This window comes from Platichthys flesus, chromosome 15, assembly GCF_949316205.1.
Source record: "Platichthys flesus chromosome 15, fPlaFle2.1, whole genome shotgun sequence".
In the NCBI taxonomy this organism is placed as follows: Eukaryota; Metazoa; Chordata; class Actinopteri; order Pleuronectiformes; family Pleuronectidae; genus Platichthys; species Platichthys flesus.
In genome coordinates, this window is record NC_084959.1 from 3386124 (window position 1) to 3411220 (window position 25097).

The following is a 25097-nucleotide window of genomic DNA, read 5'->3' on the forward strand; positions in this document are numbered from 1 at the left end:
ATGTTGTTTTCCTCTTCTCTCAGGAAGTCTTCAGTGTCTGTCAGAAACAAGCTCAGACCTTCAAACGGCTTTTGATTTGTCTGAAGTCTCACAGGTTTGTTTAATACACGAAAGACAAACAAATAACCAAATCGGGAAAACACCAACGTCTCACCTGTTGCACCAGAACTTCTGCTATCTTTATTTATTTGTTGATTCTTGTATTTATCATCGCACCTTTACTAAACATCGTCTCATTACGACCATTTAATTCCTGAAAGCAAACATACATCATCTACATCATGTAGTCTTCTGTTGGAAAACAGAGGAAAAGGAGCTGTGTGATGCTCTGGAATTAAAGATGTAGTCATGTGTCTGCAGTTTTGTTATCGTTGCTCAAAACTCATCCTTTTATTAATCAGCATATTCCAAAGTCTTTTCCATGTGTGTGTGTTTTGTGATGTAGCATGAAAATCATCTTATACAAATGTGAACTTCCATGCAGATCACAATCATTTTCATAATTCATGATGCCGGCTTGTATCTTTGTTTTGAATGATTACACTTGCACCGTTTATTCAGAGTGGATCTTCAAAGGCGTCGCCGAGCAGCCGCATCACGACTCTGCTCAAACACAAGAGAAGCAGACAGGATGTTTTTCTACTCCGACAAGTCGAATGTGAAGTCGACAAAAAAGGAAATAGTTTCAAGGACTAAATCTTCAGAGGTTTCTCTTTATCGACATGAATGCAGACTTGTTCAGTACGTCCTGTTTCACAACCTGAGAAATACTGGAGTTAACTTTTGTTCTTAGAGGCAGCTGCTACAATTGGATGAAACACACAGCGTGAACTTGACTGTCTGAATTTAAGAGACGTCTTGTTGTGAGGGAGCAGAATAAAACCCTAAGAAACCTTGAAGGTGTTTTTCCCTCACTATCACCTTTATGTTGACGGAGGGGTTGGTCAGTAACCATGTTTTTGTCTGGGCTTGTTTTTGTGTTTGTTGTTTAGTTTTCAGGATTATATAAAAACTACAGGACAGTTCTACAGCAACTTGGTGGAGGGATGAAGTCGAGGAAGAACCCATGACATTTTGATGCAGATCAGGTTCAGGAGGCAGATACAGACCTTTTTAAGACGATTGATGAGTGTGTGGATTTTGGTGCAACTTGATTAAATTTATGGGGACTGTTGGGCCTTGGTACAGGTATGTGCTCATCTTATTGCAATCCCAGAATTCAGAGTTGGATATTGGTGTCGCTGTGCCTGAAGGAGATTGAACACCTCTCCACCTTTGCACTGCATTTCTCAGTCCGTTCACCAAGTTAAATGTAGGAATAGTTTTCAGAATTGCAGGTAGTGGATTGGATGCGTAAATTTCAGGACGGTGAAGGTATGTAAAGAAATACTTTAGTTACTGGACGTACTTTAAATTACATGTCTACACTTCTATTCATCAATAAAGTGTTTTTAATTTGCCGCTTTCCTCAGACCAAAGTTAGGGTTTCACAGAATTTAAATAACACCAGATTACACAAGGCAATTCAAAAGTGAAAAACTGTAAATGAGATACAATCTGTTATTTGATGAGCAGTAATGAAAGTCCAGAATCCAGTCATTTTACTTCTTCTGTGTTTCTTCTGTTCACAGTAACTCAGTAAAGATCCTTCAGCACCACGGACAGCTCTAGGCCTGTAAACACAATGAAGTTCAGACGCTCCACAAAACTTTTTTCTTTTTTGCTCAATGGCTGAAATAATAAACCCATCAGGTGCCTTTCTTTAGACGCAGCTCAGTAATTACATTTTCCTCATTTTAACATGAAGGAGCAGTTATATACGTTTGCCAGAAAGGATTAGTCAGCTGCTTCTTAATTGATTTTTTCCCTTTTCTTGTTATTTTATCCTCGTGTGGAGAAAAAAATATCCAGTCAGATTTTTTTTTTTGTGTTCGCGTTGTTCTACGACAGTTAATACACCAAATGTGAAATGTGCAGATATTTGAAACCCATCGTAGATGAACTGCTGCAGTTTTCTTCTACAGCCTCGGACTGTTAGACAAAGCCACTCTGCACTTTTTTTCCTCATCAGCCCTAAGTGCAACTAAAGCAAATATATTTTCAGAGGCGTGGATAAGATGGAAAATTCCAACAACTGCAGTTTGAGTGTGTGTGAGCTGGCTAACAGTGCGTGGAGCAGCATTGCTTCTTACAGCTGTGGTGCACAGTGAGAGGCCGTTTTCTGCTGTACAGCAAAAGAGAAGAAATCCCAGCACAGACACAACTGTGTGGTGATAACACACAAAAAGAGTGTTTGATGCCAGTATGGATTCTCTACAGAATTACATTAGCAATGTCTTCATGATATAATATTGACAGACGGAGAAGCTAATTCTCAAAGGGTGTAAATAAAACAAATCTTTACTGATGTCAGCAGGAAATCAGACTTTTGCTGCCACAAATCAAAAACCACATAAAGAACAGTTCTTCATTTACTAGTGCATTGTTCATTCTAAACACGACTGTTTAATGTCCTGTTCTTTTGTGTTGATGCTCTGGAGTCTTATCCAGAATTATTCCTTGTCAAACATTAATAAAGCAATATAACTTTTTATTGTTTGTGTGCTGGTTGTTTTTGCAGAGCTTTTAAAAAACAGGTGCAGAGCGAAGATAGAAAACTTTGTGTTCATCCTACCTGGTTTATCTGCAATGATAAACCAGATGATTTACATAACTGCTGTTATTGTTTCATACACTGCATGTTGGCTAAATCGTTTTTCAGACTCAGTACCTCAACTTTTCAAAATAAAAGCCCTGTAATTCTGCTCTTTATAAAGAATTGAAGCCACAAAGCTTACATTGTGCTTTGCCAAACCGGAAGTGATTCCATGACGCCCGTGAATGCCAGTGAATAATCAAATTATCTGAATTATATGGCGGAGCAGATATTATTTGCTGTAGGCTGCTGTTGTTTATCTGAGGACTTAGAAGAAGATTCAACTCAGTCCACAGACTGAAGACACACTGCTCCAGACTGCACTGACTGCTACAGAGCGTTGTCCCTGTTTATTCCAGGTTTATTAATATTAATCATATCACGAATGTCCAAATGGCCCCAAACTCAACCCTGCAGTTCCTTCATAATGAGATGTGTGAAGCCGATAAGATGGATGGTTCTTGAGACGTACAAGCAACATACAAACAAACAGAGATTTGTAGAATTGTTAGATAGAAGATGAATGTTAGAAGAATCCCTGTTTCCAGTTTTCCACAGCTCGAGGTGATGCCTTCATGTGTCTTCAAACGTCTTTACCTTTGTTGAATTACCTTTTCAACATCCTGTTACCTTTAGTTTATTTTCAACTGGATTCAGGATGGGATTCCATCAATAACATTTGAAGATGTTAAAGAATAAAACACTTGTCTTGTCACTGACTGAATTTGAATCTTTATTTACTCTCACTGATGATCCTCTGTTGAACAGAAGTCCTTTCTTGGTTACTCAGCCTTTTATTACACAGACAAAACCAAATTCTGCTTCCTGCACCGTTTCCATTGTCTCATACATCATTACTCATTTTCAAGTGTTTTTACCTGAGGCATCTACAAACTCGGAAATCAGCAGATCTCAATGTGTCTGCAGCTGTTTTTACTTTAACTGCATCGCACCAGGGAGATGCGCTCTCACTTCCTTATTGTCTCATTAACACAGCTTTTCATTTCTCCACAGAGGATCCACACAAAACAATTAAATGACTTTACTCAGATAAATGAATACATGTTTTTTAGAGATTTCAGTGAAGAACGTGAAGCGAAACCACTGAGTAAAATGATCCGTTGTTATCCACTGGAGCTTTTGGAGCGTGGTGAACTTTCTGTCATTAGAAACCATCAGGGCACAAACACATGCTGGTTTCATGTTTCAGCTTCATTCCCACTTGAATTTCTAGAAGCACAAAAGTCACAATGCTGCATTTCTTTTTTTCTACTGCTCAAAATTCAGTGCAGAACGAAGCATATATCAGATATATGTAGTTCAGGACCAGAGTTAGGTTATTCAGGTTCGAATTTATGATATATTTAAATATTTGTGAAAATATTAAGCTCTAAAATCACATTTAATTATCTCATTATCTCGTTAAGCCACTGGTGGAGAGAAGGTTTTTCTAATCAGGGGCCACAATTTACACAGAGGAGCCAATTACATGCCCAGCATCCATTCACATACTGGTTCAGGAAGATGCACAATTAAGTCATTGGAATAAACACAGTGTGAACTTACTAAATGTCATATTTTTTGTTTATTTATTAAAGAAAAGTAGATTACTGAGATTACTTGATTTCAGCTGGGGCCAGAGCCCCCTCCTTGGCACTGCCTCTGGAAGCGCCCCTGCTGTAATCTCTGTCAGGTTTCTACAAGGAAAATAATGACATTTATAGATGTTATCAACAATAAAAGATCATTTGAATCCTGTTTATCTGCGCAGGTTGTTTGATTTCATACTAAGAAGCGTTTACACCCGAGGACCAGGGGTTAAAAGAATCATTTTTTCTTAACTACAGCCGCAAATATGAAATATACAATACATGTGTTTTGTCACATGTGGAAGTTTCGTTATGGACCGAGCTGGATGTGATGCGAGTGGAGCCGCATCCAGACGCACTGGCCGCCGCTGGCTAATGCCCCCCTCCCTCTCCCCTCTCCTCCCTCTCTCCCTCTCTCCCTCCACTCCACAACCCACCACCACCACCCCCACTCCCCTCATCATCTTGGTGGTGGTGTGCGCAAAAACCTCCAGCGCCGGACGGACGGACTCAGCTTTGACGGCAGCGAATACGCGCGGCTCTGCGGGAGGGGAACCATCCAGGAGACAGAGACAGAGCCACCGGAGGAGCACACATGGATATTTAACGGACACATACAAATCGTTTTTTTATTTCTCCACCTCTTTTGCGTTTTTTGTGGGTTTTTTCTCCTCCGACCCCGCGATGTCGCTTTTGCCCCGGGCGTGTTAATGAACCCTGCTCCCTCGATGTCTCTCGTCAGTTTATAACCGAAACAAAATGAGGATTTCTTCTGGCGACTGGTTCCTGTTGATGTTCTCGGGCTTGTTGGGGCTGACGATGGGAGCTTTCCCGAGCAGCGTTCAGATCGGTGAGTGTGAGCCGTGAATGGATGACGGGCGCGGGGCTGGGGACTGTCCTGTGTCCCCGGCACTACTCAAAGTGGACACTGCTCATTTGTATTTGTCTTTTTCTCCTCTTTGAAATCACACTCGTGCAGGATGTGCGTGTCTGACACTCACATGCGTGCACACACACATGCCTAATGCGCTTCCTATCTGCAGGCTATAGAGTGTGTATCCCGGTGCAAACCGCCACTGCAGCAGATCAGAGCAGCAACGTGTGTGTGTGTGCTTGTATATATGTGTGTGTGTGTGTGTGTGTGTGTGTGTGTGTGTGTGTGTTCCCTGTGCAGGCTGCCTGTGCATTGACTGCTGTTAACACTCTAGCAGACCCAGGTCCTGGGTCTTCTTGGTCCTCTGCCATGCACGCTCCCACAGGCCGTACACACAGCATCAGTTTCCTCCTCTTCTTCCTCTTCTTCTTCTTCTTCCTCCACATCTGCACACTCTCCATCCCTCTCTCTCCCTCCCCCCCCCCCTTTTTTTTAAAAAACATCTTTAATGTTTGCATCCAACAACTTCACAGTGTTTGTCATTGGAGGGAATAAAGGTGATGGATGGGCGGCTGGTTTCACTGCCGGAGGAGGAACAGTGACTTGATTTAAGGGCAGGGAATGAGAGCAGGAGCAAACTGTGACCTCCAGTTGTTGATCATCACAGCCCCCTGTGCCCCCCCCCCCCCCCCCTAAAAAATCAATGATGAGAGAAGCAGCCACTCATGCTTTCCCCTGTAAAAAAAAAACAATCAAACGTCTGAAATATTTTTATTTCTGGAACAAAATCTTGGCTCGTCGTTGGGTTCACCCTCCACTGCCCCCCCGGCTCGTGCACATCGGAGCCGAGGCACGTCAGAATCCAGTCAGGCTGATGAAAAATGACAAGCTGTTCAAATGATTCCCCTTGTCCTTTTATATCAACGTGATACTCGAATCCCCCCCCGGTCTCTCCAGCGGGGTCAGAGGTCAGGGTCTGTTACAGAACAGCCCCCCCCCCCCCCTGGAACTGAGGACACTTGAGCTGCTGGGCGGGGATTTAAAAAAGTACATGTGTGCAGCCGCTGTTCCACCGTGTCCGACGTTCAGCTGATCGTTTGCTGCTGATTTACACAAACAGAAAAACTGGTGTGGAAGCGTTTTAGCTCGCTGCCATTTCAAATACAGCTGCCTCATTCATTTGATTCTAATTATAACCAGGTCTCATTATAGTTGGGCTAGCAGGATTGTTGCCTGACAGCCAAACATTGATCCACTCGCTGTGTCGTCACACGCTGACCTCTGAGGGTAGAAAGCCGCACTGTGCCAGTGTGTCCCGAGCCCATCAGACCTCGTTTAACACTTTACAGTTACAGTCGGCAGCGGCAGCCTCTCGCTTCTCTGCAGTCAACACTCGGCCTGTTTCAAATAATTGTGGCTAGAAAAATCAACACTGATTATCACCGGGAAATTTGCTGTGCAGACGAGCGTGCAGCAGGAAAAACAAGAGCACAAACACAGACCTGGCAAACAGGCCGTGCCTCAGATCATCTGCACACACCAACATGGGAACCTGCACAGAGACCACGCTTCATTCATTCAGTTCCTGTTCATTCAGTTCAGGGTCAACAGCAAAGAGGAGAATGAAATTAATATAAACATTCCCAGACACATTTTAGTCTATTAGCAAATTCACCTTGAACATGAACCAGGCTTTTGAAAAATTGTATTTTCTGAAAGAACCTGAAGCTTCTGTCTCTTATAAAGATGATATATTATAGATATATATTAATATACTAACGACATCATGTTTCTTAGATCTTTAGGTCGTTTCCCTGCTTAAACACCTTGTCAGGACCATAGACCTCATGGGAACCAAAGCTTGGTCCTAATGAGGCAAGATGTCATTTTTAAGCTTCTCGTTTAGTTTTGAGATAACAAGTGAACTGTGGTTATGTTAATGTTTGACTAAGGGATGAAATGCTCAGCGTTAAGGTTAGAGACAAGGTTTTGGTTGTAGGCTGCCCACAATGAATGGAAGTCAATGCAAAGTCCTACTAAGGATAGCTGTGCAGACTTGCTGTATATGTGTGTGTGTGTGTGTTGTGCACTTATATCTTTGTGAGGACCAGTTTGATTATCGGATCTTGTGGATTGAGGACATTTTGGCTGATTCTTATGTCTCATTGCAGAAAGATTTACACATTATTTACCAATTTGACCAAACAAAAGTAGGAGCACACATATGAATTAGGTTATTCCAAGTTTAAGTTCTCAATTGTCTTGATATAGCTAGTTAATTTTGACAGGAGGAAGCTTAATTAGACTGTGTTTCATTTCCCTTCTACCTCTGCCAAGAAGCTTATGTTTTCATTGTTGTGTGTCTGTGTGGACGATTGTTTGCTTGTCTGGTTTTTTCTACTAAACGGATTTCCACGAAAGTTGGACCAATAAAAGAACCCATTCAGTTCTGGACTGACAAAGAGGAAGATTCAGGCTGTTAACGTTTACATTCTCACCAATTTCCCAGGGAATTGTTTGTGTATCTTGATGAAAAATTAAGCTGATTAAGACGGCTGATATCGCTCACTGTGAAATTAGCTGCATCTTTATTGAATTTAAAGAGAATGTGTGAGCTCTAGTGTGTTAGAAGTAGGTTTGTCTTAGGGTTTTGGGTAAAGGTTGAGTTTAGGCCATTAGCTGTGATGGTTATGGTTAGGGGGTTAGGGGGCTAGGGGATACAGGGTCGAACACCACTCCTGCTAATTGGTGAGGCCACATACATGTTGTCCTACAAGAGTAAAACAGAAACATGGTACAAAGTCAACAAACAGCTTTACCGTCTGCTCCTTACGTTACCGCCTATGACTCAGAACCCAAACTTCTTCCACACGCGTGCGATTATGAACTTATTCCCCCTACGTTCCAATTCGGTTAAATGACTGAGGCCATGTGCATCAGCTCCATCAACACCAGACTGTTGTTTTGGTCAAACCCATATGGCATCATTTTTGTTTCCAGTAAGAAAATAGATCAAATCTTCTTGTCCTCAGCAGCGTGAATGAATTAAATAAGTCTGAAATGTGCCGAGGGCATCCCTGCTGAGTGGGAGCCGACGTGGACAAACTGCTCACACCGTTCTTTAACACTTCCCGTGAGCATTTGGTAGCAAGTGTGAGTCAATGGGACATTTAACCATCACACTGAAAACAATATGAAAATCCTCCATTAGAGCCATGGGCGTGTGTGTGTGGGGGGGGCGTGTGTGTGTGTGTGGGGGGGGGGGGGGGGCGCTTCATTAAAGAGTGAAATATTCTTAAGTTTACCTTTTTTTTTAAAGAGGTCAGGCATGAAAAGAACACAGTGGCATTTTGCTTTAAATGACATTTACAGTCTCATCCCCGAGAACCTCTAGCCTCCAGTTAGATTTTGAAATGTGAAACAAACTGCTCTCAACTTCAAACCCCTCTGACATTCTCACCAGCGAGAGCAGATCGGCCCAGATGTACGGACCTAGAGCACAGTCTCATAAGAAACTCTCTTTGGAGTCATTCAGTTTAATATCTGTGTTTTTTCCTTTCTGCATTAAGATGAAATAAAGATGAATTTCATGTTAAACAGATTTCACCCTTCACATGGCCTATTGGTGCTTGACAGGCTACGAGATGCTATAAGGCTGAATTGACAGCAGTAGGATATTGGAAAAGGGATTTACCAGAACAATAGTGGACTTTCATTACATTTCATATATTGTCCAGTCACTTGTATCCACGTATAATGTGATGGAGGTTCTTCTGTGACCATTAAAACAAAGCACATCATTTCCCAAGTGTTTCTTTCCGAATGGACCTTAACACGGCCAAGGAGATTATTGGAATAATCGTGTTTAGATCGATCTTAAATAAAAACTATAATAGTTATAGGATTTATCCTTTTTCAGCAGAAAGCAAAGTCATCTGTCTTCAACTAAAGTTCCATTACATGTGACTAAAATTGTGGTTTAGTGTTGAAAAATGTTTAGAAAAATGGACACTAGAACAAAGGAATACACCTGGTGCAAATAACTTATTTTTAATACTTAGTTTAGGTCACAAACCCCACCTCCTCCGTGTTAGCAGATGGAACCTGGACCAAACTAAAAAGCCAAAGTACAAGTTTGTGTTGTTATCACACTGTTGTTTGTGCAAATGTTCATTCTTAGCCGCAAGATGATGTCATTGGCCCAAGATGGCAGCGGACGCACACAGGATATTTTGGCTTAATTTCTGGATAGTGGAGTATGTGGAGAAGTGTCATCTATCTTTATGTTCAGTCTATGTTTTTACCAAATTATACTATTTCCATTTTAAGGCCTTTATAGATAATCTTCTACATATTCCCCTATAGAAACTTTCATTACCGTTATATGTTTTAATATCTATGATCAACTTGATATATTTTACATCTGGATCTCAGCTTTTTTCAGTAAATGATCCTTGCTCAAACGTGTCCTTACACTTACTTTCATTTGAAGTGATGATACAGTGAAGCTTGTATGATCCATGTGAGCGAACACTCACTATAATTCCAGTCTTTGTTTTACAGGCAGTGACAGAAAGGTTCAGTTGTTCTCTCCTGTCAGGACCCCAGGGAGGCTCCAGGTGCTCTGCAGGAGGGGGGGAGCAGCTGAGTTTATCTGTGCTGTGAAGTTTGAAATCTCCCCCCCCCCCCGTGGTTGAGCCCACACTTGTGACGAGTTTCATTCTCATGACGATGATATTCAAACTTACGGCGATGATTAATAACTCGAACATGAAATGAATGAAGCGAGTAATGAGAGTGTCCCTTTTTTGGAAGTACATGGGAATTAAACCCACAACCAACTGAACTCACCATGTTTTCACAAAACAACAGAACCATAATGCAGTTTGGAAAAGCCTGACGTCACCACATTCAAAGTGAACAATCAGCGTTTTGGTTTAACCCTGGATTGTGTTTGTGTTCCATAACTTCTCAATCTCACATTTTCAGATTGTGGTGAGATTGCTTCTGTGGTTTTCTGCCTCTGTGCAAGTCAACAATAATTGAACCGTCTGTGTTGAGGTTAAACAAGTGGAGAGAGTGTGTGTGGTTTTTTCATCCTCCCCCTCCCCCTCCCACCCTCCTCCTCCCTCCTCCTCCTCCTCACTCATTCAGGCTTCTTATCAGACCTGTGTTTCTCCTCTGCTCAGGTGGTCTGTTCATCAGAAACACCGATCAGGAGTACACCGCCTTCCGTCTGGCGATCTTCCTGCACAACACCAGCCCGAACGCCTCGGAAGCCCCGTTCAACCTGGTGCCTCACGTGGACAACATCGAGACGGCCAACAGCTTCGCCGTCACCAACGCCTGTAAGTCCTTCGCCTTCATGTTTGTGATGGTTTGGGTCCATGTGTCCTTGTTGGACGGCTCTATGAACGAGAATGAAACAGAAACCACAGAAACTTCGAGATCTGACTGTCTGCGTGGACAGTAAACACATTATGGACCAAAGCATGTACAAAATAGCTGTGCACACACCAAGTTAGACATCTCTTAATAAATTTGGCTCATGATGAAACTGTGGCAGGACACATTAGAGTATGTCAGGCCGCCACAGTCTAGGTAATGAGTTGTAAACACTGCTGTTTGTTTACGCATGAAGTAATAAGATGTCGGTGTATTTTTTTACTTTAGAGAAGAGGACGTTTCCCTTTGCTTCCTGCCTTTATGCTAAGCTAGGCTAACCACATCCTGACTCTTTGTATCCAGCACAGAGGTTTGGGATTGATCTCAGTCCTTTAATGTCAAACCCAGACAGAATGACATCAAATCAAAAGATACTGAAATGAAAAAGCAAAGCATTAAATTATTGTTCATTTAAAAGCTGCATGTTGTCTTGTTCAGTGTGTGTGTGTGTGTTGGTGGTAGGGGTGGTGTTTGTGTTTTTGTGTCTTTGAGCGTTGGCTGGTTCACGTCTGATATGAGAAAAGCTGCACACACACATACATGAACACAGACAGGCAACAATCACACACCGCTGTGGCTAAATCTCCTAATGGTAGTGGGAGGGTGTTTTAGTGTGTGTCTGTGTGTGTGTGTGTCTGTGAGCGAGCAAGGGGGAGGGGGGGCTCCTACAAAGACCATAAAACACTGCACCCTGATGTCTTCTGCTATCTCTAGTGTGATCTGGTGTTAGAAAAATCAATGGCTAAATTAAGCAGAGAATGAAGTGCTGTTGTGTTTGTTTGGTAATGGACGGTGTGTGTGTGTGTCTGCGTGTGTGTGTGTCTGTGTGTGTGTGATATCACCATGAGACAGACTGGGACGTTGTCTCATTTTATGATCACATGAAGTGTCTCCAAAAGTCCTGCACTTTAATTTAAATTTATCGTTGACCTTCAAATTTCACAAGAGGTTTTCAATATAACATTAGAATTCAGAGAGACGCAGATAGAGAACATGTTATAGAACTCTTGTATAGTAAAAGTTATATAGTGTGAAATATGGTTTTCTCTTGTATTTTACCTACAAGGTCAAAGTCATTGTGTCCCTCCCGACCCTGAGATGAGGCAGTGAGACAGGAAATGTCCGTTTAGCAATAAGAAGAGCGTCGCCCTGTAGTCGAGGGCTGCGTCTAATCTGTATATTTCCAGGAACAGAAGGAACTCTGGGATTTTTCTCCTCTATAGTCTAATGGCTGCACAGTCACAGGAAGCGAGACCGCAGCCCATTGATTGGCCGAGCCAAATCAGAGCAGAATTACATGAGCCAATCAATGGCTCTGATAGCTCAGGGCCAGCGGGAAATCTGAGATCGAAGCACATCGCTTGTTTTCAACCCCCCCACCCCCCTACTCCCACTACTCCCTCCCCAGTTTTACATTTCCCCGTGTCTTTTGTCTTTTCCCTCTCGGTTCCTGCGTCGCCACGTTATCAAAGGACCTGAGATAATGGTTATGAATTGGTGGCGCGGCTTTGCGAGGTTTAAGGGCAGAGTATACGTTTGGGGAAAGGGAGATGAGAGACGGAGCTCATTTGTTAAAAGAGATTAGGCCATTCAGCCGCTCGCCGCGCCTCTGTCAGGGAGGCTGATGGGAATAATTGCAGGGAGGACGGGGACAAATGGCGTCGTATGGTCCCTTTGTCAGTCATAATCATCCCGTGGACCCGGACCCTGTGATAAATCTGCTGCACTCTTTTTTTTTTATTAACGGTGTAGCTGTTAATTATTCACAGAGGAAGGTTAGCGGTGTTACTACTAATAAAAATGATCTCGTTGGTTATCTCACACCTCTGACAGGCCCCACAGTCTGTGGTTTGTGTGGTGGTATCAATTAAAAGATGACACATGGGTGTAATTGCCATTAACACTGGTCGAGACATTTGTTAGTCGGCTTCTAAGCGATGGTTTAAAGGTATTTATGTAAACGTATGATGATTACATGTCTTTCACAAAACAGATATTCCAAGATTTGATTGAGCAACTTCTTAAATATATTGTTTTATCCTAAAAAAGAGTGACATTTGTAAACAAACTAAGTATGTTGGTTCACTGTCTTCCAGTGTAACTTTGGTTCTATTGTAGGAGGTCATGTCATATCTTTTATTGTTGAAACGTGGATAATACTTGATGGTTGAGTGATTCCATGTTAATTAACACGTGGCCTCTTTTAGAATCCAGATAACAAAGTGCTCCACCAGGCAGCAATTAAAACAAATGAGTCATAAAATCCTCAGATTTAATTAAAACAAATTAAAACGCATCAGGAAATGCTGTCCGATAACTGGGCCTGAAAAGAAATGACTGAGTCAGCCGACCTGAGACTGTAAATACACTGAGCACCCCCCCCCCCCCTGGTTTTCATTAAAAACAATAGACAGGAAACAGGAAGAGAAAACAACCAACAGTGAATCATTAGCCGTGTCTCCAGCGCCTGACGACCTGATGCACTGTCTCCAGTAACTAATGAAAACACGTCAATGATCCGTGATACTCTGTCGGACATGTTGCTCCATTAAGATGGACACGCCCACTGGTAATTTACACTGGCCCCGCTGCAGCAGATGCTCACCAGAGCAGCATAGGAACATTATTCCACAGCTTCTCGGTTTGTTTTTTTTGGGTGAACTCAACCCAACAGATGCAGATCCCATGTGACCAAACCCAAACACATCAACTTTTGGCATCAACACTCTACTCTGAGATTTTGAACCTTAACAAACACGTTTAAAATCTACGTATTTGTGAGTTTCAGATTTTTCGGAGAGATGTACATCTTTTGTAGGGACCCAATTAGCAGGCGTGAGTAACAAATAACCAATTAAAGGTTTATTATAAAATGCAAATGTCTTTGCATTTTCTACTCATGTCTTATTTGTGGTACTTGCAACAGAAGGGAAGCAGGATTTGTTCTTTTCCGTCTGTTTAAATCTACTGACGCTGACTTTTCCCTTTTCTGCAGCGTGCTCATAATGAGTCCTGTGTGCCGACTGTTCTCAGAATTCAACCTTTTTGTTCAGCAATTTTTTTGGTAAATTGATATTAAGCAAGAAAATCCCTGTTTGTTACGTGTGCAGTAAAATTAGCCAAAGCGACAGACTGTCTGGTTTATTATGAAGCATCGAGCCAACATGGAGATGATTTCATGGATCTCTGCCTGTGCTGTCAAGGTGCCAGTGCTGGTGAGGTGCAGAAGTTCAGGACAGTCAGTGAGTCTGTGTTGGTCTGTGTGTGTCTGTGTGTGTGTGTGTTTGTGTGTTTGTTCCTCGGATGTGAGGATTCGTCCTCTGTGAACTCTGGAAGTCAATGAGAACACCTGACAACAAACTGTGTACGAGGGCGAAGCTCAACTTCACCTGTGAAACCTAGAAGACAACCAGAGGCGTTCTAACCATGGTACCAGGGTAATGCTTAATATCCTGTGATATCTCTACTTAGGAGGTTTTAGAGTTTATAATATCCGATCTCACATTGAAGTGGAAGTAAAATGAGGAGAACTGAAAGGAGAAGTGTTATTTCTTGATGACACGTTGAGTTTACTCCTCTGAACTTACTTAGAAGAACAGTTCACAGCTGAGCCTGAATCAGCAGGAGGTCACCTACAGGCTCGTTGTTCAGCATATTTCATAAAAACACAAACACAGACATAAAACAGATCCACATGTTGGTCTCCTTGTTCCCGAATCTGCTGCTGAGTGTTGGAAAATGTGAAAGTCACACTAATGACACCGAGTAGAACCCGACCTCAGCCAGATATCATCACACCAGTCACAATTCGTTGTCAGAAGAGTTTGTCATTATCTCAGGAATCATAAATAGGACAATATATAGTTGTTGGAAATGTTTCACTCCCTAATATCTGTATCACCATCAGCCCCCAATTAATCTACATTGGTGGAAGGATGTTTCATGGTGAGATAGTGATTTTGATGGGAATTTCCCAGGGATTAATTCATGGGTCTTGATGAATAAAATCAGGCACATTAAATGGACTGATATCTATGAGTCTGTGAAATTGTGTGCAGCCTGATGGGATTTAAAGGGAATGTTGAGCCTTGACAGAGGTACGTGCTCTGCTTCTAGTTTTAAAAGCATTTAATCCAATGACCTGCAGTGAATGAGATCAGATTATTTTAGTGTTTTTTAATTTGAAAAAGCCCAAAATGAGATCCACCAAAAGTCACGTATATTGATTCCAAAAGATTGGAAAAGACAACGTGGAGACGGTTTAATAAATGAGCAGATTCAACTGAGAATCAAATGTAGTGAGCAGAATAACGATGAAGGAGCTGGAAAATCGGATATTGAATAAATTCCCCTCCGGGCGATGGAGAAAGGGGTTTTGATCGCTGCGTGTAATCGAGGTCCACAGTTTGTAGGGAAGTGAGTATCAGATCTGCTCTGCTCTCATCATGAACTCCTGATTAAATGAGTATTAACTACCATGAAGAAATAAAATCAAATGAAAACTGATCCATTTGCAGTCTAGCAGCAGACTTCTCAGCCGATCTTCACTCCTCTGTTCCATGGTAACCTCTTAACCGTGCAGCCAGACAAAGGTGGAAAAAGAAGCGTGGGGGGGGGGGGGGGATGGTGTGACCTCCTACGTGCCGCCCCTGCCTCCGCCTTCATTGAAACAGTGACACCTTAATCTGCATTGAGTCATTTATATTCCGCGTGGCACTCTGACTCACTCCAGATCCAGATAGCGAGCAGCCGGTGCTCTTAGATGCACTCGCTGCAGCTCTCACGTGAACACATGCCTTCCTTCCCCGTCCGCCCTTCAGGACCACAAAGCTCTCCCATTTGAGGTTTCTACGCGTGCCCGTGTGTTTGTGTGTGTGTGTGTGTGTGTCTGCGGGGCACGCACGCAAATTATCTGGCTGTGCTGCATGTTAGTCCTATTTAAGTCTATTATCTCTCCCTCCATGGGCTCCATTGAGAGGGGCTCTTTGCTCTGTAGTGCTGCCCTGTAAATGGCTGCCCGTGCCCCTCATTTGTCTGAGGATTCTTCTTCTGAAGCAGGAGGGGGAATAGAGGCCTTTTGGGCCATACGCATATATGAGTGTATGTGTGTGTAATGGCTGGTGTTGGGAGAGAAAGGGATGGCAAGGAAAAGGGGGGAGGGGGAGGGGGGGGGGCTGCTAATGAGAGATTAATGTGCCGGAGCCGGGAGGAAGATGGAGGATGGAGGGGCGAGGAGGTGTGGTGGGTAAAAGGAAGAGAGGAGGAAAGGGGTAAAGGGAAGATTCATTATCGTGGTAAAAGGTAAAATTGTAAGATGTGAGTAAGCTGCTCCTGTGGATCTGAGCTGTGTTCATGTCCTCACAAGGTGGAAGATGACTTCTCTCTCTTTTTCTTTTCCATCGGTAACTCGTCCCTGGAATGTGTGTGTGTGTGTGTGTGTGTGTGTGTATGTGTGTGTGTGACGGCAGCGTGTTAGTCAGAGGACGAGGTTGAGCGCAGTCAAGATGTTCTGATGAAAAGTGCCCTCTGCTTCACTGGCTGTGTTGCAGGCAAAATGCAAGGACGTCCAACAAAAGAGTCGACTCTGCAGTAAGAGGAGCGGCTCAGTCCTCACGTCCTTCACGTCACAGGCTGCAGAGGTGGCAGCTGTCAGGTTTCTACCAGTGGAAACCAGAGACATACAACATGTCATCAGACATGTTCATTTAATGTAATAGTAAAAAGATAAGTATACACATGTATTTAATGTCAGAATGAGTCATTTTGGATTCTTGCCTCCACAATCAAATGAGGTTTACTGTAGTTTCATCTTTTCGTCTTTGCGTTGCACCCAACAAAATCCCAACAGTCCCAAAATGAAAGCAGAATTATTATTGGTAATAAGCAGCACAGCAGTGAGGCCTTAGCGTGCATTTACAGAACCTTATACATAATTTAAATGCCGATTTTATCCCCGACTCTTTACCTCCCAGCCCCTCCCCCCTCCTGACCTGTGCACGTGTGTCAGAGGAGGTCACACAGGTCAACAGAGACTTCAGCACAGACAGCTCAGAAATCAGATTCTATATGTGACGGGTGATTAGACCTGATTATTGTGAACATGTGCACCTGAAGGACAGGTACATAGAGAGTGCAGCATTCAGCTGCCTGCAGAGGGCAATAAATCATAATAATCATAATAATAATGATAGAAAAGTAATGATAATAATACACTTTAGTTGTAAAGCACTTTTCATAAAATAAATGCAGCTCAAGGTGCTTAATATACAATACAGATCAAAATAAAAAACAACTTGAGATGTAATTCAACAGATTTTAAGAACCATAGGAACATAAGAATACCAAAAAAAGCTTAAAAATAGAAAAGAAAGAAAGTTCAGGCTCCTAGTCAAAGGCTTAAGAAAAGCTAAATGTTTAAAGTTTTTTCTTCAACCCAACAAATTGCTGTTGATGTCCAGTCCAACTCTGACAGATGCTTCGGCACCAAAACACCAAATTAAAGATCGTTATTATCACAAGTGTAAAAAGAAATTCACATCATTATTCACAGAGACAATTTAGAGGATTAGACGGGCTGCCACAGTCTGATTAATGAGACTCTGCAGTGTGGAGAGTGAAAGTGATTCTTCAGATGCTGTTTTCTTTATTGAACCGTTACTCGTCTGTCGAGTTAAAAATCACTTTCTAACCATTTCCAGCTTCGTGCAAATCAACAGTTCTTGTTTGGACGTCTTGTGAGATCAGGAGAAGCTTCTTGTGGGTGGGACCCAAAAACGTTTGACTGATATTTTTCCGTGTTGGGAAGAAAATATTGCTCATGTTTATCAGACATCATTAAAAGAGGCTGATGATGAATATGATCCTCTCTGAACTCAACCAAGGGATGAATGCTTTGGGTCTGAATTTGGAAATATCATAAAACTGCCTGTTGACTGAAGCAGCAGCTTCTTGAACCCAGAGTAATTTTATAGGCACCTGCTCAGCACATCTTTGTAAACTATGCCAAACACTTGCAACAATATCTTCTGTTGTTTTCTCAATGTCTTAAAGCTGCAGTGAAACTCTTCAGCCGCTTCCATATTCACTTCCTGTTTCATTAGTCGGGAAGTATCGGACGCTGAGACGCCATCAGGGCTGTGAAGCTGCCTCGCCAACTTCCTGTTCAATTAAAAATCTATTTCAAAAGACGAGGATGTTCTGATGGATTTTCCTCCAAACTAGGACGGGAATTTGTGCATCTTAATCATTTAGAGATTTCTTTTTTTAAATGTTAGCCCTTTTTTAAATTCATCTTTTGGTAGAGTCACCGAGGGAGAATAAAATAGTTCCCAGCACGTGGTAAACAAGTGTGTAATTAGTTGTCCGGTGGCTTTTGTCATTACTAGGAAAGATTTTCCTCTGCGTAATATTACATCTTTTATTCATTATTGCTTCATGATTAGAGAAAAAGTCAGGAGGGACTAGAATTTTGCATGTAAAGGTAATTTGCTGAACTCCCCTTCGGTCACCTTCACCCGAGGAAGACGGTTTGTCCACGTCTTCTTCTCAAGATGATTTCCATCTTACACCTGCAGAGAGTTTGATGACGCCTGCTGGTGATTGCCTGGACATTAAAACCTCCCATAAAACCTAATTAGTCAAGCAAAAATCATGGTAAGGTGAAGTACACTGTCGTTTTTTAACGGTCAAAAAGTCTCACTCGCGCTCTCCTTCGATAATGTTGTTCTTTAATTTATGGATGGTGTCGTTACTCTAACGGCTGAGACTAAAACATGAAGGGCTGGATGCTGCTGAGAGTAAACACCTTCATGAACGTGTCCGCCGACCGGCACAGAAGGTGGAGAGAGATGCCGCGTTAAACCCGAGGTTAACAAGGCTCATATGGAAATTCATGGTGTTGCACCTATTGTTTATCCATCTAACAACTCAAGAACTCTCAGTCCGCTCCATGGAACACATACTCCATGACATCTGTATTGTTGAGGACAAAAGGAAGTAAAGAGTTGAATTTGGAGGAATTTTGGACATTTAATAGTTGAGTAAAATAAATAAATCAAACTTTAAATTAACAGTTGAACAGAACTTTGTGCAGAAGCAGCTCTTCACTTGCTGTTGCTCACTTCGACAGTTTCAAATCTGAAACAGCTCAATCCCTGGATCCGCTCTCACCTTCACGTTCCAGATCAATCACAGTGTGAAACTGCTGTGAATGTCATTACAAATTACATTATGAATATGTCGGACACAGTGCCTTCTAACCTGTTGTCGGGGGGGGGGGGGTGTTCTCAAAGCTATTGGATCATTTTACAAGCAGTGGAGGCAGCTCAGGTTTGACATGAGAGTCGACTTTCCTGGAATTTTGTCCTGATGGTGCCGCTGGAGGAACCGGTTCATCCTCTGGGGAGTAGGAATGTGCTGAGTGGAGTTAGCAGCTTCATGCTCGTTGTAGTTCTTGAATCAAAAGTGAAAGATGAAGGATAAACCCAGCTCTATCAATAAAATCCTAAATATGTCAACCAACTTCCAGTGGATTCAGGTTAATAGATTGAGCAGAAACATGGACTGGTTGTGTTTGACCTTTGAAAGAATACTTATGATGCAGTTAGATTTAATTACATCGTCTTTATTGAGTTTGTCTGTTTGTAGAGTCCCACTGTATAATCTCATATTTACTCACACAAAAACTGTAAAAACCAACAAACATCTGCACATAAAACGGTTCGGAAGCTTCTTCTGTGCGAAGCTGCGACCTTCCAACAACCGTATCAGTCATCTGCTAATATCCACACTGTTCATGCAACATTAACGCTAATGAAACCCTGACGGATCGAGGAGAATTGCTCCGCCAGACAGAGATGCCCGGAATATTTAAAGAGACTGAGGGAAAGCACAGCAGGTCGGCTCTGGGATCGCAGCGGATAAGTCGTGTGAATTCACAGATGGGTTTTAACAGGAACACACACTCTGGCCAGGGGGGGGGGGGGGGGGTTGTCTTCACATACGTGTTTTTAAACGACAGGAAGTAGCTGCAGCTCTGCGCTCCTCAGAGGTTCCTTTGGTTTTGAAGAGGAAGTCGACGTTAGAGACGCAAGGACGTGTGCAAAGTTGAAACACCTCTAGATAAACGAAGCTGATGCGTCACTCAGGACATTTTGACCTAATTTCTTCATTCATGTCTTTATCTTATTCTGAAGAGCTTCTTTCATACTTTATACTTTAAACTCCCACAATGAAACGTTTGAAAGAAGGAATGATGAGTTGAATTAAGAGGAATTAAACCCAATATTTCAGTTCACCCAGCTGTTTTTCTGCTGCAGCTTTACTGTGACTCATAATCACGGGTCAGGGATGATCAGGAAAAGAGTCAGCATCTCACCTGTACTCACATCCCTGCATTGGGTTCGGATCAAGTGTAGGATTTGATATATGTTCCTTTATTCTGTTTTTAAAACATTAAAGAGCTTGGACCCCCTGATGCATTTCATATTCAAGGTTAAACAGATGTTTTCTCAAAGGCTTCTTAGTGTCCTTCTCCTTATAACCTTCACCGAGGAGGTTTTCAACTCTTTCCTTTTCGTTTGTTGGTTGGTTTTTGTATCAGCAGGAGTTTTGACCAATTTCCCTGTAGGAATAATTCATTTATATTAATGAAGAAAATCAGGCGGGACTGATATGTTAATGGTGATTCAAATAAAAATCTTAATTTAGCTGATTCAGTGTCATTCTAGTTGTAGTTCTATATGTCGAGAACTTTTCTGTAGATTATGCAGAACTTCCTTTAATTTGTTTTATTATAAAAACTTGTTTGTAGGATTGTTTGGTCAGCGAAATCCATCCAATGTCTAAAAAACGATTATTTCCCAACGAGTATGATTCCAGCTTGAATTCTGCTCTCTGTTTCATGGACTCTACATGTACTCGCTTTAATGAAACAGTGAAACCTGACGTCTCAGCAGTTCTTTCCTCCCACATAATGAGAAAATTCAGCATCATCAGCCTGATGTCGGGACCCCATGTGCTGCTCTGAAGAGCGTGAACACAAACACGTCTGCGGCTGTAATGAGTGGGCGTGTCCATACCATGAGCCGGTCTCTCTTTAATGGCCGTTGTGTTTCCAGTGAGAGTTGAGGAGCTCTGATGGAGAAACCCCTTCGAGGGCCGAGTTCATTAGCCGCTGGCTTCATTAGTCGGAGGTCAAAGGGTCAAGCTCCCAGTGAGTGGCCCCGGGAGGGTGGGGGGGGTGGATCCTGACTGGACTTCCCTCTGGCACACGGCGACGACCTTTTCACCTTTGACCCCCACCTCCTCCATGACGATGGAGACGAGGCAGATGGGGTCACGACTTCATCAGGAAAGATGCAGCTCAGATCAAAACTGTTCCCTGACAAACTTATTCTCATCTTTTGTTAAACAGCCGCAGTCGTCGTGCCGTCATTCATTCCTCCTCTGTCATTTGTCGGTGTTAAATTATTCCACAGATATGTTTTGCACATCCATTGTCGGCTGTCACACGATCCCACTGTCGCCTGTAGCTCGGCGTTCACACATTCACACTTCAGTGAGGCGGCGTTTGTAAACGCTGTACAGGCAGAAAGCGGTTTTCCTCTGGAAACCACATTATGTCTGGCTGCGTCTCTGTATATCCTTGTTTTTTCTATTTGCAGTTTTCCTGTCGCACTTTTATTTACAGCTTTTCACTCTAAGTGTGAGACATCTGTCGTCAAACTGGTGAAGCTCTTCTCTCCATTGCTTCTGTTATAAAACATATTTTGTTCATAAGTCATAATTAAACTCTCAAGAGTCGTTAAAGTCAAGTTTCATAACGGAGATTCATGTTTTGACCAAAAAGGATTCTACTTGTTAAAGTGGCTGTGTTGAGTTTTCTTGTAAATAACACGAATTAGGTTGTTTTTAAATATAAGTTATTTCCATACGTATATTTTATTTTCATATTTTTATTAAAAAATAATGTTCACGTCACTGTCGTCCAGTGGTAAGCATCAGCAGCTAGAAGGTTCTGGGTTCGAGCCCCATGGTGTTTCACTGAATTTGTCTTGTCTGTGTTATTTTCTCTGCTTCCTCTCACAGTCCAAGCACATGCAGCCTGGGTCAATTGAAGAATCTATATTGCCTGTAGGTGTGAATGGTTGTTTGTCTCTATATGTGACGGACTGTCAACATGTATGTCTCCCCCCCCAGTCAGCTGGGACTGGCTCCACCCCCCCCCCGCGACCTGTAAAAGAAAAAGCAGTATAGATAATGGATTGATGTTTTAAATCCTTGTTCGCTGGACAGTTCTCTCCCTCTTGTCTTAGTTGTGTCCCTTTGTGTCAGTTTGTGTTCATGATACTAAAACTCCACATATTATCTGCTAGAAGCTGTTTACTTCTAACATTTAGGGTTTAATGAAAGAACATGGATACAGTTCTGCAGATACATCGATAAGCTACGACTCTAGAGGCAGACGTACAAAAATGATGAAAAACAGCTCCCATCCTTCACACTAACACACAGACACACACACACACACACACACACACACACATACACATACACACACACACACACACACACACAAACACACACACACACACACACACACATAAACACATGCTCATGACCTTTCACCCTGTGCTACTACTGCTTTGTCTAATGATGGAACTATTATTAGAGGGAATCATTACTAGTTATCAATGTTTGTTTGTGTGTGTGTGTGTGTGTGTGTGTGTGTGTGTGTGTGTGCTGGTGTATGGCCTCACACTTTCGACTCTCTCCAGCAGGCTAACAGAGAAGAGCCTGTGATTGCAGCGTGATTGGCCAATTATTGCACTTTTACCACACCAGATACACCGTCTCCCTGTGGTTGCTGGTCATGGGGGGGATGTGGGGGGGGGAATGAGCTGATTCCGAGGAGTTGTGTTATTCTTATGCTGCTGTGTATAGAAGCTTAATCACTCTCAAACGATGGAGCTGATGAGTGTGATTCAGACGGAGAGGAAGTTGTTCTGGCACAACAAGCATCTAAAAAGGGTCCGATTGTAAAAAAAGTAACGGAACCTGCTGCGTGTCACACAAACACATGCTGCTGATTGTGAAGCTAAACTACTCATCAAACCACTTGTTTACTCTCCATCCCCGACAATCAGAAACGATTCAACAGACAAATGCACAAAGGATTTGAGGTAAGCACGTCCAAAGTTTGCATTGAGGTTTTATAGAAAATGTAAAAACTCTGAGAAGAGGCTCTTGTGCTGTTCTTTATCAACAGAGGTGGATTTACCCGGTCGGACATTCTCCAAACCGACCACTTAGCCGTCATCTTTGAAGTTGATGTCCTCTTGTAAAACCTCCTCACCTTCAAAAACCAACAAACACAGAACAAACGAACTTGAAAGATGAGATTTATGAACGCTGTAATGCCGATTTGTAACGGGGAAGCGTCCATGAGTGTCCTTCACGCTGCAGATGAACGGGGGCGAGGGGAGGATTGTGGTCTGGGTTAAATAGGAAAATAAAATAAGAATTAAATTAATTGAATCATGGCTCAGAGCGTGTCCAGTGTTTAAACTCAAACCACAATTGTTCCCTCAGCCAGAGAGGTTTAGGAGTATAAAACATAAGAGATTGTGTCAAGTGCATTTTCTACACATGATGTTTTACTTGTGTTTTTCATACAAGCTCCTTTTCCACTAAAACCCACTAACATTTGGCTTTTGCCTGCACAGGGAATGGAAATATTCTCTGTTCAGTCTGGTTAAATGTCTCTGCAGCAGACACAGGTTTTATATCACCTCCAGCTCCGATAGGTAGTGATGGAAACATCAGAAATGCACCAATTCTTATTTTGATTCATCATTTTGGCAGTTTTATCTGGCTCAGTGTGTTAACCTGCACTGGACTCCTGGGCTTTGGCACATTGATAGACAAGAAGGTTTGTTTGTATGTCCTTGGAACAACATGCAAGCTCCTCTACTGCCAATGGGAATGGAGTTAATCAACTTATTAAAAACTACATATACCCACAAACTTAAAAAGATAATAGTCTGCTCCATGTGCAGTAGATGAGACAGTCTACTGTATTTTACATTCATTGAGAAGTTGGGTCGGCAACAGAGGTTCGGCTCTGACCTATCCCTTCGCTTCTCGTCCTCCCTGCTCTCGTTCCCCATTTCCCACAGACTCAACTCCATCGATTAAGGGATAAACTCAATTCTACTCTGATCTATTTTAACAAAAGAGAAACTGAAGCTCACGTGAGTGGACGAGCGTCACACGAGTAAAACCTGGCCACGTTACGTTATATTAGCAGTAGCTAGAAGCTGGAGAGTCATTCGTAGAAGCTGCAACGGTTTCACCCCGTAGCATTTCCCCTTCCTGCAGTAATGTTGCTGTGGGTTATACAATCCCGATGCCTCCTTCTCTCTCCGTGCACACAGATGCACATTCACCCAGCTGACGTCAGGGCTTATTTTCTGAGACAGCTTGCAGTGGATTTGCAGAGCGAGCAGGGAATCGGCTTGTTTATGCGGCGCCCTTGACATTTCCCAGCTCCTCACTTCCGCTCAGTCGAATCAAAACTCACATTATTGAACTGAGGTCCTGCAGCCCACCACCACCACCACTCGTCCAGCCTCCCCCCCTTTACCCCGCCGCACGCCACTCGTGATAATGAACCGCCCTTGAATCCTGACAGGGGATCTTAAACCCCTCCTCTCCTCTCCTCCGGATATTTCCACATGACACTGCATGACTGGGAGCTATGAGATGTTTGATTCTGCTGGAGAAACAAAGGAGGAGATGGAGGTGAAGAGAGGAGATGAGAGGAAGGATGGAGGGGAGGGAGGGAGGCAGAGAAGAAGGATCGGGTGGGAGAAAGGAAAAGCATGTTTGACAGTGATTTGTCGTGTTATTGGGGATAAATGGAAATGCAAATCACTGCAGGAAGAAAGACAGAATGGAAACAAAGAAAGACAGAAGAGAAGGAAGAGAATGGCAAAAGAAAGAAAGAGAATGAAGAAAGAGGAGGGAATTAGAGGAAGGAAGTAAGAAAGAGATGAAGGAAGGACATGATGAAAGAGAGAAAGAGATAACAAATGATGTGAGGAAGGAAGGAGAGTAGGAAGGAAATGATAAGGAAAGACAGAAGAAAAAAGGATAATAGGAGTGAAAAAGGGAGGAAGGAATGAGATGATGAAAGACAGAAAATTATGAAAGAAAGAAAATGGCTGAAAATTGCTGTATTTGTGCTCTCAACTAGACAAACTGGGGAATATTCAGTGAAGTAGCTGAGGCCTGAGAGGAAGAAACACAAAATGTGCAGATACCAGATCTCTACCTGACTGAAGTTCTGCTGAGTGCAGTTGTTTGCAAAATTCATTCCGTGTTGTTTGCGTCTGTCAGAGACAAGAAGGTGAGAAACTCATTTGTTTTGCAACACTACAATTTTAAAAATTCAGGGTGCCGGTGTGAAAGGACGTCGCTGCAGCTGGATTCA

At 42.6% G+C, this 25097-nt stretch overlaps 1 protein-coding gene across 1 annotated transcript in view; it reads left to right on the forward strand.

The window, feature by feature from the left end:
- The window catches only part of gria4b (glutamate receptor, ionotropic, AMPA 4b), a 103252-nt gene that overhangs the window by 4627 nt on the left and 73528 nt on the right, over window positions 1–25097 (forward strand). Inside the window, exons 2-3 of the mRNA XM_062406523.1 lie at window positions 10148–10153; window positions 10348–10506. Coding sequence (XP_062262507.1) covers window positions 10148–10153; window positions 10348–10506 — 165 coding nt within the window. The remainder of the gene's footprint in view (window positions 1–10147; window positions 10154–10347; window positions 10507–25097) is intronic.